We start from the raw sequence: 18,649 nt of genomic DNA on the forward strand, positions 1-18,649 counted from the left end.
CAGGTACCTTGGCAAAACTTAAACTTTCCCTCCTCTAAAATGCCCTTTAAAGCCTCTATTTCCCACCAGAATTTCCAGTCACTTTTTCTAAAATTTTGCATTCCCTGTTATATTAAATAGGTGACGGGGTGTAGATATATCTCTACTAAAGGAAGTGTAAAGTGCTCCTTTCCTCCGTTAGCCTGCAGGTTACCCTTGGGCGAGATGTAGTACCTGCTTAGCGATGCAAGTCACACAAGTCCTATTTATGCGACCACTGACGTCAGGCAGACAATCCCTGAAGAGTGTTGATAATGATAGGGGTCACCCCTCTTGTAAAGATACTGCCCAGAAGAAGAGAATGGCAAACCACCTCAGCAGATAAATTTGCCAAAAGCAATCCTGGTCATGGATGAAGACCATGATCGTCCACGTCATACCGCACGGCACATAATAATGATTATGACAATATTATATTAAAGGCACCGTAATAATTTTGATGGAATTTGAATGATTATTTGTCATTGTAGCCTGAAGTTTGAGCAGTTCAGGAATTATCCTGAAGTATACAATGCCCAGATAACCTTTTCTATGGAAGGAGCATCAAAATTCAAGCTGCTTTTAATTTACATCAAAATTAGCTGAAGGAATCCTCAATGATCTTACATTTCAGGACTGCATAAACAAAATCAATTTATAAATAATTTAATCCAAAGAGAAAGGACACCCAGGAACAAGTGTGTACTATCAGTTTGCATAGGTGCCAAAGCAAAAGTTCTTTCTGCTCCGTTGAGTCCCCTGTCCAGATAGTGCACTCCTGGCAAGACACAGCACTTCTTGGTGATAGTTTACTTTAGTGCTGGCTGAACCAGAGCCGAGTCATAATTTTCAAAGTGGATTCCCTTTGTCTTGGTTATTCTCATTACTGCTCCATTCAAGTCTTCCTCTTGAATTATTTTCATCAGTCCCTGAACGATTAATGCAGGGCTGGAAATTGCAAATAAAATAGAGGATAAGACAAAAACATATTCAACTGCATGCAGAAGCAATCAGTCCTATTAAGCAATTTAAAATGTGTTCTGCTGTTTACTACCATGACTGATATATATCCATGATCTAGAAATTAGATACCACCTTTATGTGAAATGTGCCTGTGCTAACCTACAATCAAGGATCAATTGACAAATAATGTGAAAGAAATTGTTTGCTTGGGTCTGGCTCATTAAGAAGATAACCTGTAATTTTACAGAGAGTATCTGGAATATGCTGACAGAAAAGGTGGTGGAATCCAATGCATTTGAAGATTTATTTCTTTGTCACATTTACATTGGAACACCAGAACATAAGACCATAAGACATAGGAGCAGAAATAGGCCATTCGGCCCATCAGGTCTGCTCCGCCATTCATTCATGAGCTGATCCAATTCTTCTAGTCATCCCCACTCCCCTGCCTTCTCCCCATACTCTTTGATGCCCTGCCTAATCAAGAACCTACTATCTCTGCCTTAAATGCACCCAATGACTTGGCCTTCACAGCCGCTCCTGGCAACAAATTCCACAGATTTACCACCCTCTGTCTACAGTAATTTCTCTGCACCTCTGTTCTAAATGGACGTCCTTCAATCCTGAAGTCGTGCCCTCTTGTCCGAGACTCCCCTCCCATGGGAAGTAACTTTGCCATATCTAATCTGTTCAGGCCTTTTAATATTTGGAATGTTTCCATGAGATCCCCCCTCATTCTCCTGAACTCCAGGGAATACAGCCCAAGAGCTGCCAGACCTTCCTCATACAGTAACCCTTTCATTCCTGGAATCATTCTCATGATGTACTGTATGTTACCTGTTTCAATAACCAACACAATCTGAGAACAAGCTGGGCACAGTCCGGAAGTGTTGCCATGTTTCCTGCACCAAAAGTTTACTAACTCTAATCTGTGTGTCCTTCGAATGTCGGAGGAAAGTGGAGCACCCAGCGGAAACATGCGTGAGAAAGTACAATCTCTTACAAGCAACGGTGGGAATTGAACCCCAATTCACAATCACTGGTGCTGTAAAGCATTACACAACCACTACCTGAACTGTTGATCAATCAATGTTTAATGAGCCTCCCCTCTATTGACTCCACCTACACTTCCTTCTGACTCGGCACACCAGCCAACATAAACCCTAAGCCCATTGAGGACCTAAAGACCACTCTCACCCCATCAATCTCTCTTCTCCCCACTCCCGTTGGGCAAAAGACAGAAAATCCTGAGAGTAGGTAACCCCACTCTCAAGAAGAGCTTCTATTCCACTGTGAATGGAGCCCTCCTACACTAAAAGATAAACTCCTGATCTCCATTCTACCTCACTGTGGACCCTGCTCTTTATTTCTCCACTTTCACTGCACGTCCGTTGTGATACTGTAACTGTCCAAGCATCCTTCAAATGTTGTTATTGTACCTGCATCACTCTTCCTCTGGCAAGTCATTCCAGACAGTACTTTGCCAAAGTCTGAGGCACACATGTAGAGCTAGGCTGCCTAAGACACTTCCACAGTACTGTAGTAATTTTATGTATTGCACTGTACTGCTGCCACAAAGAAAAACAAATTGCACGACATAAACCTGATTCTGATATATAGAAACATAGAAATCTACAGCACATTACAAGCCTTTCAGCGCACAATGTTGTGCCAACCATGTAACCCGCTCTAGAAGCTTCCTAGAATTCCCCACCACATAGCCCTCTATTTTTCTAAGCTCCACGTACCTATCTAAGAGCCTCTTAAAAGACCTCCACCACCTTTGGTGCCCTGACTAATCAAGAAGTTATCCATGCACCCACCACTCTCTGTGTGAAAAACTTACCTCTGACATCCCCCTTGTACCTTCTTCCAAGCATCTTAAAACTATGCCCCCTCGTGTTCGCCATTTCAACCTCGGGAAAAAGCCTCTGGCTATCCACACGATCAATGCCTCTCACCACTGCCGAATTCACTGCTCATCCTCCGTTGTTCCAAGCAGAAAAGACCAAGTTCACTCAACCTATTCTCACAAGGCATGCTCCCCAATCCAGGCAACATCCTTGTAAATCTCCTCTGCACTCTCTCTATAGTATCCAGCGGATACGGGTCTCTATCTGATCTGGGTCTCTATCGTGAACTGAGAGTGGGAAGGGGGCAGAGAGAGGGGAATCATAGTTGGAAAAAGGGGAAGGGAGAGGGGAGGGAACGGGAAGCACCAGAGAGACATTCTGTGATAGATAGATACATTATTGATCCTAAATATTACGGTAGAAATAAACAAATATTAGAAGAGAAGGAAGAAAGAATAAAAAAAACAAATTATCTTAAACAGTCTAACAGGAGGGGGCCATCACTTCCCCGACTATAAGTCGACTCATTATACAGCCTAATGGCTGAGGGTAAGAATGACCTCATATAGCACTCTTTGATCAATACACCAATTGTTTGGAATCAAATGAGCCTGCCCGGTGCCTCATTGCTGGGTGTGTCTGTACCTGCACCACCCACACCGCTGGCACCCCTCCAGCGGTGCTCCTCTCTCTCCATTCCCAACATCCTTTGTTCCCACCAGATTTACAAACTCACTCTCCACTCCACATTGTAAATACCGTACCGTGCAAAAGTCTTGGGCGCCATAGCTATAGATATGTGCCTTAGACATTTGCATAGTACGGTATACACCCCTCCCTCTGCGCAAAGAAGTTGTGCCTCAGATCCTTTTAAAATCTTTCCCCTGATCACTGCGAACCGTTACACTAGCTTCACCATCCCCTTTGCTCCTGATCTCTACATAGACAATACCACACAGAAACAGGCCCTTTGGCGTACTGAGCCTGTGCCAATCATCAAACACCTACTGTACGTATACTAACACCAGCACTCCCAACAATTCTCCCTGGATTCTGTCACAAACCCACAGAGTTAGGGTCATCGTTACTATTTACCTATTGAGATACAGGGTGGAATAGGCCCTTCGAGCTGTGCCACCGAGCAACCCCAGGTTTAACCCTAGCCTAATCATGAGACAATTTTCAATGACTAATTAACCTACCAGCCGGTACATCTTTGGACTGAGAGAGTTAGTTAGTTAGTTAGTTAGTCCTACTTTATTGATCCGGGGGGAAATTGGTTTTCGTTACAGTTGCACCATAAATAATAAATAGTAACCCCATGTATTTGTAATCATCCACCATGTCCACACTGACCCCCTGGATGGAAACAGGGGTCACCGGTACCTTAGCTAGTCCTGGTCTACCACCAGCTCCCTAGAAAACTGGAGCAACTGGAGGAATCCCACATGGTCACAGTGAGAACATGCAAACTCCTTATAGACAGCGGCAGGAACTGAACCTGGGTCGCTGGTACTGTAATTATACTATGCTAATTTTAAGTGGCCACTTAAGCTGCATGTTTTCTGCTGCTACATCTTATGGCCTAAGTCACGGGGAGACATTCAAACTCCACACACTCATAACCAGGGATCTGGATTGATCTCAAGTTACTGGAGTAAGAAACCACACCTTCACCAGCTGGGGTCACTTTGTTGTCTTGGAACCTCTTTTATTCCTCAGCAACTCACACAAAGTGCTGAAGGAACTCAGCAGGTCAGGCAGCATTTACAGAACGGGATAAACCGTTGATGTTTCAGGCTGAAACTCTTAGTCAGAACTGGAAAGGAAGGGGAAGAAAACAGATTAAGGAGGTGGGGGAGGAGGAGGAGGGCAGGCTAGAAGGTGATAGGAGAAGCCAGGTGGACGGGCGAGGGTGGATGAAGTGAGAAGGTGGGAGTGATAGGTGGAAAAGGTAAAGGGCTCAAGAAAAATGAATCTGATTGGACAGTGAACCACGGAAGAAAGGGAAGGAGGAGGAGCACAGACAGAGGTAATGGGCAGGTGAGGAGAAGGGGTAAGAGGGAAGCCAGAGTAGAGAACTGGAACAGAAAAAAAGGGGAAGGAGGGGAGAGAAATTATGGAAGTTAGAGAAATCGATGTTCATGCCATCAGTATGGAGGCTACCCAGATGAAATGAGGTGTTGCTCCTCTAACTTTAGATTGGCCTCTTTGTGGTAGTAGTGGAGGCCACAGACCAATGTGCCAGAATGGGAGGTAGAATTAAAATGGGTGGTCACCGGGAAATCCGATCTGTTGGGGTAAATGAAGGTTTTCCTTAATCCTCTCTGTCCACTTGTCTCTCCCAACATAAACTGCTTTTACCTCAGATCTTCATCTGATTTTTATGAAACAGTCATTGACCTAAAACAATGATCCTGTTTCACCCTTAACAGATAATACTTGACCGATTGATACTTCCCTAGATTTTCTATTTGATATCTTATCACAGACCATCGTTCTACATAAACATCTCTCAAAATGTACTTACTCTAATATTCCATAGTGATCAATCAATTCTTTGACAGTGTCCTTGAAAATGTAAAACTTCCCCATCATTTCCTGGCTGTCAACAGAGTTAAGCAGGGGAGTGTCCACAAAGGCTGGACAAATGGTGTTGACCCGGACTCCGTAGCCTGCCAATTTTGATGTGGCCTGAAAGCAAAGACACAGGGGAGTTACCTCCTGCCATGCCAAGTGGTCGAGTTAAGCACACACAATCTGAGGCAGGTAAAGGTCAGCAGATGAACCTCTGTGAGAATTCTAAGACAAGGCGAAGCTGGAAGGTTTGCTCACCTTAAGAATTTCTACTGTGCAGAAATAGGCTGGGAAGCCATTTTGTTTTTGGGATTGGCCCTTTACACCCTTTTACTTACTGCCCATTACAGCACTGGCGTTTGGGGCAGCATTGAAGGTCTTCCATCTCTGGCAGTGTTCGGGGCTTCCTTCATCACAGCAGTAGCTTCCTTTGTGTTTTCACTACTGTCAGTCACGGAAGTCCCAGGTGGAGGCTCAGGAATACCATTGCACTCAGGTGTAGAAGGATTCTTCATTGCTGTTTCCACAGCAATTTTGTTTTATCAGTCAGTTGTTAGTTCTGAGTTGAACCCCTGACCTGGAGGACTGGTGGACCACTCTTAGTCTGGCCTCTACCCTCTGACCTGTTTGGCATGGGTGACCATACCAACAGCCAAAGCATACAGCCTTGACTCCAGTCAACATAGCTCTCCGGGTCATTAAGGCATGCAAACCTCCAAACCCAGCAACAAGGTTGTGGTTCTCTTGGAGGTTCACAGCCTTTACTCATAGTGTAAAGGCAACGGTGGGCTTACATCTTGAATGTCAATAGCCAACAAGGTTACTCCAGCAAGATTGTACCCTGGACTGTGATGTCAAATTAAGGGGTAGGCCATTTTGGACTGAGATGAGAAAGAAATCTTTTCACTCAGAAGGTGGTGAACTCGCTGTGGAGACTCAGTCATTGAGTTCATTCAAAACAAAGATCGTTGCATGACTACAGTCCAATAATTTAACCTCTATTCAACTGTACAGTACCTCCAATAGTGTCGATAAGACTCATAAGCAAAATTCATAAACACAAGAGACTCTGCAGATGCCGGAAATCTTAAGCAGCTCATGCAGAATGCTGGAGGAACTCAGCAAGTCTATGAAGAGCAATAAACTGTCGACACTTTGGGCCGTGACCCTTCGTCGGGACTGGAAAGGAAGGGAAGGTAGAAGCCAGAGTAAGAAGGTGGGCTGAGGGGAAGGAGTACAAGCTGCCAGGTGATAGGTGAGGAGCAGAGGGGGGGATGAAGTGAGAAGCCGGGAAGTGGTAGGTGGAAGAGATAAAGGGCTGGAGAAGAAGGAATCTGTTAGAAGAGGACAGTGGACCATGGAAGAAAGGGGAAGAGAACAGTGGACCATGGAAGAAAGGGGAAGAGGACAGTGGACCATGGAAGAAAAGGGAAGAGGACAGTGGACCATGGAGAAAGGGGAAGAGGACAGTGGACCATGGAAGAAAGGGGAAGAGGATAGGCACCAGACAGAGGTGATGAGCAGGTGAAGAGAACAGTTCCCCCTTCCTTCCCAGTACTGATGAAGGTTCTCAGCCTGAAACATCAACTGTTTATTTCCCTCCATAGATGCAGCCTGATTTGCAGAGTTCCTCCAGTATTTGTGAGTGTTTCTTTAGCAAAAGTTACTAGTCTTCTAGTGCAGGGAAGCAACAGTGTGTACTGACTAAGTAAAACTTCAATGGCTTGAAGTCACTTAACACCCATTTGAGTTTGTTCATTAGTTGGGGTCGAACATGGATGTTGGCTTCTCTGCTATCAGCACGATACACGAGTCAGGGCAGTACAATATGGAGAGGGAGCTGTTGCCCGTATAACAGGCACCCCCTCTCCACGCAACTGATGAATCCAAAGGAATGGCAGATACCGATACAGTTTGGCACCAGCAGTGTTACAAGAGTTGCCAGTCAATGCTGAAATCAACTTAAGGCTGCCTTAGGGGCCTCAGCTCCAGACTCTTCCTTGGGGTTTACTCCCAAAGCCTTCCCCACGAGTGGGTAGAGCCACACGGCAGCACAGGTTTGAGATCAGAGGTTTCCTCCTCCTAGATGAGCTGCCAACCACAGCTGAACAGCTGTCCAAAGTGACTGGTTTCAAGGTGCCAGTGGCCTTTGCTCCTTCTTCTGTCAGTAGAAATATTTCCATTGGGCTTAGTAGCTGAGCCACATGTGAAGGCTAGGAGCCGGACTTGGTTGTCAGAGGCTATTTGAGATGCAGATCAACGGGAGCATGATGGAATGTGGGGAGAAGGCAGGAGATTGGGGCTGAGCGGGAAAACGATCAGCCATGACAAACTGGCAGAACAGTCTAGATGGGCCAAATGGCTGAATTCAACTCCTATATCTTATGGTCTTATGTTCTGAATTGGTAGTGGAAGCTCACGCTCACTACCACTGTACTCCACCCTCCCCACCCCCCATCCTGGGTTGTAACGACCTTAAGGAACCAAACAACTAGTACAATTGGGGTTTTAGTGACATGGTGATTTCAATGTTAAAAGCCCTTCTACAAACTGCTGCAAACCCAGTCCAGGAGAAGAGGGTGAACAACATTCTTTGTTAAGTGGCCTTCCTGAAGCCAGTTGTGCAGGTTCCTGGATGGGAAGTCTTTCTGCTTCGATATGCAGTGCAACAGAGAGCAGGTACAGAGAATGGTAACGTTTTAACATGAAGCACCAGGGGTTGCTAGCCATACGGTAGACCTAAAACCTGCTGGGGTGGCAGGGTGAAGAAACTCTGCATCAGTGTACCGGGCAAAGCTCCCTCGTGCCGAAATCCACCGGCAGTTCACGTGACCAGTGGACACGGCATTTTAAATGCTGTTTTAATCAGCTACATTAAGTATTAGCAAGAGAATGAAGTTGAGCAGGGAAGGTTAATGATTGTGGGAGGACTTGTGTGTACTCACTGCTATTGCCCTGGTGAAACCAACGACACCGTGTTTTGTGGCTGTGTACACTGGCCCATGCGGCGCTGGGTATATACCTAAAAGGATAAAACAAAACAAAGCAAGGAGATGAAATAGCTGAAACAAATAGGTAGCATACAGTACCGTATAAAGGTCTGTCTTAGGCACATATATATATAGCTGGGGTGCCTAAGACACTTCCACAGTACTGTAGTAATTTTATGTATTGCACTGTACTGCTGCCGCAAAAAATTCAAATTTTGTGACATATGTGGGTGATGATAAACCTGATTCTGATCTGGGTCTGAGGTGGACTGAGAGTGGGAAAGGGGCAGAGAGAGGGGAATCATGGTTGGGAAATGGGGAAGGGAGGGGGGGAGTGGCAAGCACCAGAGAGACATTCTGTAATGATCAATAAAGGAAATGTTTAGAATCCAATGATCTTGCCTGGTGCCTTCAGGGCTGGGTGTGTGTGCTCCTGCGCCAGCCCATCCCATCCCAGCACGCCTTCTCTGCCACCTGCCCTTTAAACCTCTGTGGCGCACCACCCACTGCGGGGAACCTGAGGGGGAACTTGTTCACTAGAACAGCATGGTGCGAGCGTGTTCTGAACTGCCAGCAGAAGTGGTGGATGGAGGTTTGATTGCAAAATTTAAGAGAAGCTTGGATAAATACGTGGATGGCACTGGGATAAAGGCCTGCGGTTCAGGTGTGGTTCGAGGGATTAGACAGGACAACAGTTCCGCATACTCTAGCTGGGTCAAAGGGCCTGTTTATGTTCTGTGAGAGCAAGTACAACAAAGGATTATTCAACATCTGTTTCACGGCGAACTACCTCATGGTGTTTAATGAGAGCGCAATCAAATACAATTTGGCGCTGAGGCAGACAGGAACTTCGAGCTGGGAAAGGGGTTAATTTAAGGAGTTTAGCAACATAAGGGAAGCAGGGGGAGAGAGTCATAGCGAAGGGTTCCAGAGTCACGAGTGTAGAGGCAGCCTCTAATGAAAATCTAGGAAGGGCAAGTGTCCATAACTGGAGCCCTTGGATGAAAACTTGGAGAAGGAATGGGGTGGGTGTAGTGATTTTAACAACTGAGATATGAATATTCAATGGAGTTTGTACAACTCTGGCAGCATGCAATAATGTTCCATTACTATTTACAAATCAGTCTCACATCTGCTTGGATTTACAGTACCATTACAATGAGTTATTTCATGATTAAACCTTCCAAAATGCAGAAGGAATTATAAACAAGAGGTTAAGGATTAAGATGAGGCTGCACATGGAGTATGGTGTACAGCCTTGGTGAGTACAGTATACAGTCTTTGTCATCCTGTTATAAGGAAGTCAAGCTGGAGAGGGTTTACGAGAGATTTACGAGTGTACTATCTGGACTAGAGGGCCGAAGATATTGGGTGTGGTTGGCTACACTGGAACTTTATTCCTTGAGGTGTAGAAGAATGGGTGGTAACCTCGTGGACGTTTATAAAATCATGAAGGGTACCAACAAAGTTCATAGTCTTTTCCCTGGAGCTGGGGAGTGCAGAGATATGGGATAAGAACAAGCCATTTAAAAGGGACCTGAAAGGTAACATTTTTACACAGAGGGTAGTGTGGGTCTGAAATGAGAAATGGTTCTCACAGCTACATTTGCAATGGTTACGAAGCATTTGGATAGGTAAATGGAGGGTCCTGGCCTGAACATAGGCAACTGGGAATAGCAGGCAGGATGCTGTGTTTGGCATGGACCCATTGGACCATGTTGCATTACTCTGCGAGAGTGAGAGAAACACATTTCTTCAGAAAGACATAATACAGTTCTGGGAGATTAGAAAGGAGAACAAAAAGAAAAACAACAGAACAACATGAGAGAGGTCTGGAGGGGGATGAGGACCATCACCGGGTTCCGGGAAACTAGCAACAGAGGAGCTGAAGGCAGTGTAGACAGGGCCAAAGAACTTAACCTGTTCTTTAACAGATTTGACATTGTGACCCCTGCCCATCCCCCACATGAGCCATCTGTTGTCGGCCCCCAACCAACACATATTCCACTCTCCCCTCCTACCCGTCCTCACAGTCCCCCACCCTGCTCTCATGACTATACCCCTTCCCCACACAAAACCACCACGGTGGGCTTCACGGCTGAACAGGTGAGAAGACAGCTGAAACGTCTCAACCCAAGCAAGACTGCAGGACTGGATGGTGTCAGTACCAGGGTGCTCAAAGCCTGTACCCCTCAGCTATGTGGAGTACTTCGCCATGTCTTCAACCTGAGCCTGAGGCTCTGGAGGGTTCCTGTATTGTGGAAGACGTCCTGCCTCGTCCCTGTGCCGAAGATGCTGCGCCCCAGCGGCCTCAATGACTACAGACCGGTGGCATTGACCTCCCACATCATGAAGACCCTGGAGAGACTTGTTCTGGAGCTGCTCCAGCCTATGGTCAGGCCACACTTAGATCCCCTCCAGTTCGCCTACCAGCCCCGACTAGGAGTTGAGGATGCCATTGTCTACCTGCTGAACCGTGCCTACACCCACCTGGACAAGCCAGCAAGCACTGTGAGGGTCATGTTTTTTTGACTTCTCCAGTGTGTTCAACACCATTCGCCCTGCTCTGCTGGGGAGAAGCTGACAGCGATGCAGGTGGATGCTTCCCTGGTATCATGGATTCTTGATTACCTGACTGGCAGACCACAGTACATGTGCTTGCAACACTGTGTGTCTGACAGCGTGATCAGCAGCAGTGAGGCTCCACAGGGGACTGTCTTGTCTCTCTTTCTCTTCACCATTTATACCTCGGACTTCAACTACTGCACAGAGTCTTGTCATCTTCAGAAGTTTTCGAATGACTCTGCCATAGTTGGATGCATCAGCAAGGGAGATGAGGTTGAGTACAGGGCTACGGTAGGAAACTTTGTCACATGGTGTGCGCAGAATCACCTGCAGCTTAATGTGAAAAAGACTAAGGAGCTGGTGGTAGACCTGAGGAGAGCTAAGGTACCGGTGACCCCTGTTTCCATCCAGGGGGTCAGTGTGAACATGGTGGAGGATTACAAATACCTGGGGATACGAATTGACAATAAATTGGACTGGTCTAAGAACACTGAGGCTGTTTACAAGAAGGGTCAGAGCCATCTCTATTTCTTGAGGAGACTGAGGTCCTTTAACATCTGCTGGACAATGCTGAGGATGTTCTACGAGTCTGTGGTGGCCAGTGCGATCATGTTTGCTGTTGTGTGCTGGGACAGCAGGCTGAGCGTAGCAGACACCAACAGAATCAACAAACTCATTCGTAAGGCCAGTGATGTTGTAGGGATGGAACTGGACTCTCTCACGGTGGTGTCTGAAAAGAGGATGCTGTCTAAGTTGCATGCCATCTTGGTCAATGTCTCCCATCCACTACATAATGTACTGGGTGGGCACAGGAGTACATTCAGCCAGAGACTCATTCCTCCGAGATGCAGCACAGAGCGTCATGGGAAGTCATTCCTGCCTGTGGACATCAAACTTTACAACTCCTCCCTTGGAGGGTCAGACACCCTGAGCCGATAGGCTGATCCTGGATTTATTTCATAATTTACTGGCATAATTTACATATTACTATTTAACTATTTATGGTTCTATTACTATTTATTATTTATGGTGCAACTGTACTGAAACCAATTTCCCCCGGGATCAATAAAGTATGACTATGACTATGAAAAAAAAATGAGACTGTGTGCATACTATCAGGAGACTGTTCCTTTGCAAATTGTACAAAAGCAACTAAATTTTGGAATTTTACCTAATTCAGTGATGCATTCATATGTTCATATAAATACTCAGAGATGAGTAATTGCAATGTGGCTGATCCACATATGCTCGCAGTTCATAGTGAAAAGCAAAAAGGAGATAAAGGACCCTAACCCTAAAGCCCTTTGAAATGGCGGGATTAGATCTGCACCTCATTTCACCAATCCTAAGGACAAGAGGCTTTGACCTCTGGAGGACAACATGAAATCTGTGCTCAAATTTCACTTCAGTAAGGCAGGAGCAGAGTACACTGCTGTAATCTAATAACACTCCACGTAGAAGAATACAACACAGAAACAGGCCCTTCAGCCCACATTGTTGTGCCGAACCAATTAAATTAGCAATTGAATGGCTAACTAAATGAATCTCTTCTGCCGATACAATATCTTTCTATTTCCTCACATTCATGTGGCTACCTAAACGTCTCCTTAAAGTTTCTGGGTTCTTCATGCTGCCTTAATGGCGATAGAGTTCTTCTTGTCCCTACCTACCAACTCATGAACCTCCGTATCCAACATATCATTGTCCACTACTTCTGCCATCTCCAAAGGAATCCACCACGAAACATATCTTTAGCAACAGCCCAATCCACTTTCTTTCTGCAGGGATCGCTCCCTCTATGATTCCCCTCTCTATTCGTCCCTCCACACTAATCTCCCTCCCGGCACTTATCCCTACAAGAGGCCAAAGTGATACACCTGCACATTCACCTCTATTCAGGAGGGCCACAAGCAGTCCTTCCGGCAATACTCCACCTGTGAATCCGTTGGGGTTGGCTATTGTGTCCGGTGCTTCCAATGCAGCTTCCCCTACATTAGTGAGACCCGTCGAAAATTGGGGGACTGCTTCATTGAGCATCTCTGCTCTATCGGCCAAAAGTGGAATTTCCTGGTGGCCAAATGTTTTAATTCAGAGCCCCATTCCAAAATGCCAGTCCATGACTGCCTCTTGTGCTAAGATTAAAAAAGGGCCTCCTCCTGGTCCCCCCTTCCTACCCTTTCTTCTATGGACCTTTCTCCATCCTCCCTAGACCTTTACCTTTCCTACCCATATGGCTACACCTATCACCTCCCCCCAGCTTTTTATTGCAGTATCTTCTCCCTTCCCATCCAGTCCTGAAGAATCACCTTGGCATGAAACATCAACTGTTTATTCACTTTCATAGATGCTGCCTGACCTGCTGGGTTCCTCTAGCATTTTGTGTGGGTTGCATTTCCAGCATATGCAGGATTTTTCATGCTCCTAAAAGTCCCTAGTGTATCTGCCTCTACCACACCAGGCAGCACATTCCAGTCACCTACCATTCTCTGTGTGAAAAAAAAACTTGCCCCTCACTTCGACTTTGAAATTAACCACTCTCACCTTAAATGCGTGCCTTCTGGGATTAGGTATTTCAACCCTTATATAAAAAAATACTGTCTGTCTACTCTACGCCTCTCAAAATCTTATAAATCTCTATCAGATCTCTCCTGTGCCTCTGCCACTGCAGAGGAAACAACCCAGGATTGTCCAGCCTCTCGTTAAGATACATGTCCTTGAATCCAGGCATCATCCTGCTAATCTCTTTTGGCACTCTTCCCAAAGCCTCGACATCCTTCGTATAAAGGAGCGACCTGAACTGCATACAATAATTATGTAATTACATGCAGCTTTATCCATATAAGTCATGGCCAAAACTAAATTATTGTAGGTGACCTCATCAGTGATGTAGTACTTTATAATCCAGGCACAGAAACGTAGCCTTGTTTGCTGTTCTCCCTGTTTACTCTTTTTTCCTGTTAATTTTTGAAATCCAGTCCAGAAATAGATAAAGTAATCGACAAGGCAAAGGAGTTACTACACAAAATCTGATCAGTGGATAGATAAAAGGGATTGCCTGAATAAGTGTTTCTATTTACTCACTAATACATATCCTGGAAGCTGGCATGGTTGGTTATTTATGTGTCCCTGGGTTTTTTGAGTAGGGTAAAGAGCACAAACAGCAGAAATTCCTGGCTTGTGCCAATGTCGATCTGTTAAGTTACTCTTTCTAACCTGACTTGCGCTTAGCATGCTATTTGTAGGATAAACACAAGTGATTCTGCAGATGTTGGAAATCCAGAGTAACACATAGAAAACGCTGGAGAAACTCAGCAGGTCAGGCAGCATCTGTTGAAAGAATAAACAATAAAAGTTTCAGACCAAGACCCTTCCCGGCCCTGAGGTGTGACCGTTTATTCATGATTGTTTAATGTCATTTCCAATACACTAGTGTAAAGGAGAATTGATACTCTGGAACTGATGTAGCACAAAAAAAACATTAAGATAAAGACAGACATCCTACCCTGCAAAAACTTATTTCAGAGAGGTCTCAACCGGAAGTCTCAACCTCATAGCAGTCTGTGTCAATGAATTTGTTAATTTTGCAAGACATCAGATTCACAAGTGTTTTGTGAGACAGCTGACTTCTGAATTCTGTCTTAATGTGCCACGTTCACAATAGCTGCTGTCTTGATTGATGAGCAGGCATAGTTTTTTGCTATTTCTGAATCAGGAAACATTTTCCTGAATAGCTTGCCTGTGTGCTTACACACCTGGATGGCAGGTTATGCTCAAAGATGAAAGATGTAAAGTACACCTCAGCTCTAGTGACCTTCTCCGTCAGACTTTGGTTTTCTGCTGAAAAGAACTGTCAAATACTTGAGCAGCCTTCCCTGCGCTTAGCCTCCCTAACATATTGTGGTCCCTAAAAGAAATAATAGCATAAGGTGTATCCTTATTATAGGTATGCGCTGCTTAACGTCCATAGTCACACACACACACACTCACACATTGCCTGTAATAGTCAGGATCAGAACTTACTTTTTTACATCGAAATGGGGGGTTTAAAATGACTGATTTAGAAGTTCTGTATCTTCAAGTTCAAGTTTATTGTCATCTGGCTGATTGTCCGCAAACAAAACCATCCCTGTCCGGACCATGGCGTAGCCACAATACATATATCACGCACACCACATAAAACAATATATTACCATATTACTTAATAAAGTGTAATTCAAAATGCATATAAAGTGCGCAGCACAGGTAAACAGTTCGCTGTCCTAATGACGAGACCTCAGTGGGGGCCAGGTATTTATTAAAATCGTTTTTTCTTCTGAAAACAGCAGTGCTTAAACCCAGCCCATCATGGGCTTCGATGTACCTGTAAGTGGAAGTATTTCAGGAAAAACCCCCTGAAGAATTTGCTCCTTGCGAGCGCATTTTTAAAGATGTCTTAGCGGATGATTTTGGAATTTCACTCCAATTTAAACCCCGCTCTAATCCCCTTGAAGACGCCAACGCGCCCTGCCCGTATATGACAGCCTCACGTAGTCAGGTTGTCATCGCCAGCCTTGGGAATTTCTTCACCAGGCTTTTGTACTTCATCAACGACAGTTGTCCGGATGATTTCAGCGTCATTACAGACGGCAGTAACTGAACTGATGGAATATGGAAGAGATAGAGAAGTCGACTGTAAAGCCTGCCCACAGAGAAAACTGATCAGTCTACTTAGCACAAAGAGAGATCAAGCAGGATTCATTCGTTTTCTTTCTTTCTTTTTTGTCCCTCTCCCTCTCTAAAAAATCGATTTCCGGGATATTGTATATAATTTGCGGGCATCAGGGAGCTGCTATCCATATGCGGGAGACTCCCGGAACTCCCGGGAGAGGTGGGATGTCTGTAAAGAGCACAATAAAAAACAACACAATATATTATAAATACATAAAGTATCTTATATACAGGTCAACCTTCACTCATCCGACTACCTGTAATCTGGTTCCTTCGATAATCCGGCACTGATTATGCTTTATGTGATCCTTCTGTAATTCCGCATTTTCACTAATCCGGCACTCCTCAGGTCCCAATGGTGCCGGATTAGTGAAGGTCGACCTGTATATAGATTCATTGTATAAGACCATAAGACCGTAAGATATAGGAGCAGAAGTAGGCCATTTGGCCCATTGAGTCTGCTCCACCATTCAATCATGGGTTGATCCAATTCTTCCAGTCATCTCCACTCCCCTGCCTTCTCCCTATACTTTTTGATGCCCTGGCTAATCAAAAACCCATATAGTGATGCTAGGCACTGGAGTGTCTGTATATAAGGCGACTGACATGAAATGATAAAGTAGTGGTGATGGGAAGTGTGGAGGTTACTTGTCTGGCACCGCTGTGCCGTCAATATAAAGAGGGGTGTGAGTTCTCCTAAAGCTGATAACTATCTCCTTTGTCTTGTTGACATTGAAGAAGAGGTTACTTGCCTGGCACTGGGGCTCAAGCTCTTCCACCTCCTTTCGGTAGGCAATGTCATCGTTATCGGTGCTGAGCCCCACCCCCTATCATGTCATCGGCAAACTTGACAATGCGATTCCTCAGGTGTTTGGCCATGTAGTCCGGTGTGAGCACAGTGTACAACAATGGGCTCAGCACACAGATCTGGAAGGCACTCATGTTGGGGAGGAAGGAGTGGTTGTGCATTCTGACTATCTGAGGTCTGTTGGTTAGGAAGACTATCACACAGTTGCATAGAGGTATATTTTTTTAGATTAGATTATGAAGACACGCAGTCCTCTTTTATTGTCATTTAGTAATGCATGCATTAAGAAATGATACAATATTTCCTCTGGTATGATATCACAAAACACAGGACAAACCAAGACTGAAAAGACTGACAAAACCACATAATTATAACATATAGTTACAACAGTGCAACAATACCATAACTTGATGAAGAACAGTCCATGGCACAGTAAAAGAGTTCAAAGTCTCTCAAATGTCCCACATCTCACACAGACAGGAGAAGGAAGAAAACTCTCCCTGCCATGCCCAACCACAGTCCAACTCTGAGTCATCCGAAAACTTCGAGCCTCCGATCGGCCCTCCGACACCCAGTACTGAGCACCATCTCTATCCAAATGATTCGACCTCAATCTTGGTCGTCAGCAGCAGGCAAAGCCGGGGATTTTGGGGCCTTCCCTCCAGAGATTCTCGATCGCGCAGTAACAACGGCAGCGAACTGGTGTTTCAGAAATTTCTCCAAATGTTCCTCTGTGCTTTCATGTCTGTCTCCATCAAATCAGAATTGTCCACAGCCCCTATTTAACTGATACAATATCATTTTCACCGGAGAGCTGTGCACGCACGGCGCGCTGCTATCTCATCCTCCCGCCTGACTGAGGAGAAGGAGTTTGCACAGATCCTTTCCATAAATGTTGCCAGTATTTGTAGGATACATTTTTTCCACAAACTGGACTACACAACCAGTCAGATAGAAAGTCAATGAATGCAGATGCTGGAAATCTGAAATTAAAGCAATAAATGCTGGCAACACTTACAAGGTCAGGCAGCATCTACAGACAAAGAAACCGAGATAACATTTCAGTGTGAAGAACTTTTATTGAGCGCCTTTATTCTGAAGGATGTTGAACTTGAGAGTTGCTACGCCTGCTCTGATGAATATCACCAGCATTTTCTGTTTTTATTAAAAAGCAGAATTATGGTGAAAATGAGACAGAGTTACATTCACCATAAGATAATGGAGCAAAATTAGGCCATTTGACCCATCGACCCTGCTCCACCATTTCATCATGGCTGGTCCATTTTCCCTCTCAGCTCCAATCTCCTGCCTTCTCCCTTCATGTCCTGACTAATGAAGAATCTGTCAACCTCTGCATTAAATATACCCAATGACTTGGCCTCCATAGCTGCCTGTGGCAAAGAATTTCACAGATTCACTTCTCTATAGCTAAAGAAATTTCTCCTCATCTCCATTCTAAAAGGATGCCCCTCTGTTCTGAGACTTGTGTCCTCCAGCTTTAGACTCTTATGTCATGGGAAACATTCTCACACATCCACTCGATCAAGGCCTTTCATCTTTCAATACGTTTCAATGAGGTCATCCCTCATTCTTCTGAATTCCAGTGAGTAGAGGGCCAGAGCCATCAAACACTCCTCATATGACAAACCTTTCAATCTCAGAATCATTCTCGTGAACCTCCTTTGGACCCTCTCCAATGTCAGCGTATCCTTTCTTAGACAAAGAGCCCAAAAGTGCTCACAATATTCCAAGTGAGGCCTCACCTGTGCTTTATAAAGCCTCAACAATGTATCCTTGCTTTTATAGTCTAGGCCTTCTGAAAGGGTGAAGAGTAAGGCAGGTCTCAGTGGAAAGGTTTATAAGTTTCATAACAAGGGGAATTGAGCATAGGAGCAAAGAGGTCCTTCTGCAGCTGTACAGGGCCCTGGTCAGACCACACCCAGAGTATTGTGTGCAGTTTTGGTCTCCAAATTTGAGGAAGGACATTCTTGCTATTGAGGGAGTGCAGTATAGGTTCACAAGGTTAATTCCTGGGATGGAGGGACTGTCATATATTGAAAGATTGGAGCGACTGGGCTTGTATACACTGGAATTTAGAAGGATGCGAGGGGATCTGATTGAAACATATAAGATTATTAAGGGATTGGACACGCTGGAGGCAGGAAGCA

General features: G+C 45.0%; 1 protein-coding gene across 1 annotated transcript in view; it reads right to left on the bottom strand.

Annotated features, from left to right (window-relative positions):
- Window positions 1–668: 668 nt before the first annotated feature.
- The window catches only part of LOC140197561 (15-hydroxyprostaglandin dehydrogenase [NAD(+)]-like), a 69,417-nt gene continuing 51,436 nt past the window's right edge, over window positions 669–18,649 (bottom strand). The window contains exons 5-7 of the mRNA XM_072257668.1: window positions 8,357–8,433; window positions 5,365–5,528; window positions 669–966 (exon numbers count right to left, since the gene is read on the bottom strand). Coding sequence (XP_072113769.1) covers window positions 828–966; window positions 5,365–5,528; window positions 8,357–8,433 — 380 coding nt within the window. The 3' untranslated portion in view covers window positions 669–827. The remainder of the gene's footprint in view (window positions 967–5,364; window positions 5,529–8,356; window positions 8,434–18,649) is intronic.

The sequence above is a fragment of the Mobula birostris genome, chromosome 5, assembly GCF_030028105.1.
Source record: "Mobula birostris isolate sMobBir1 chromosome 5, sMobBir1.hap1, whole genome shotgun sequence".
Lineage (NCBI taxonomy): Eukaryota > Metazoa > Chordata > Chondrichthyes > Myliobatiformes > Myliobatidae > Mobula > Mobula birostris.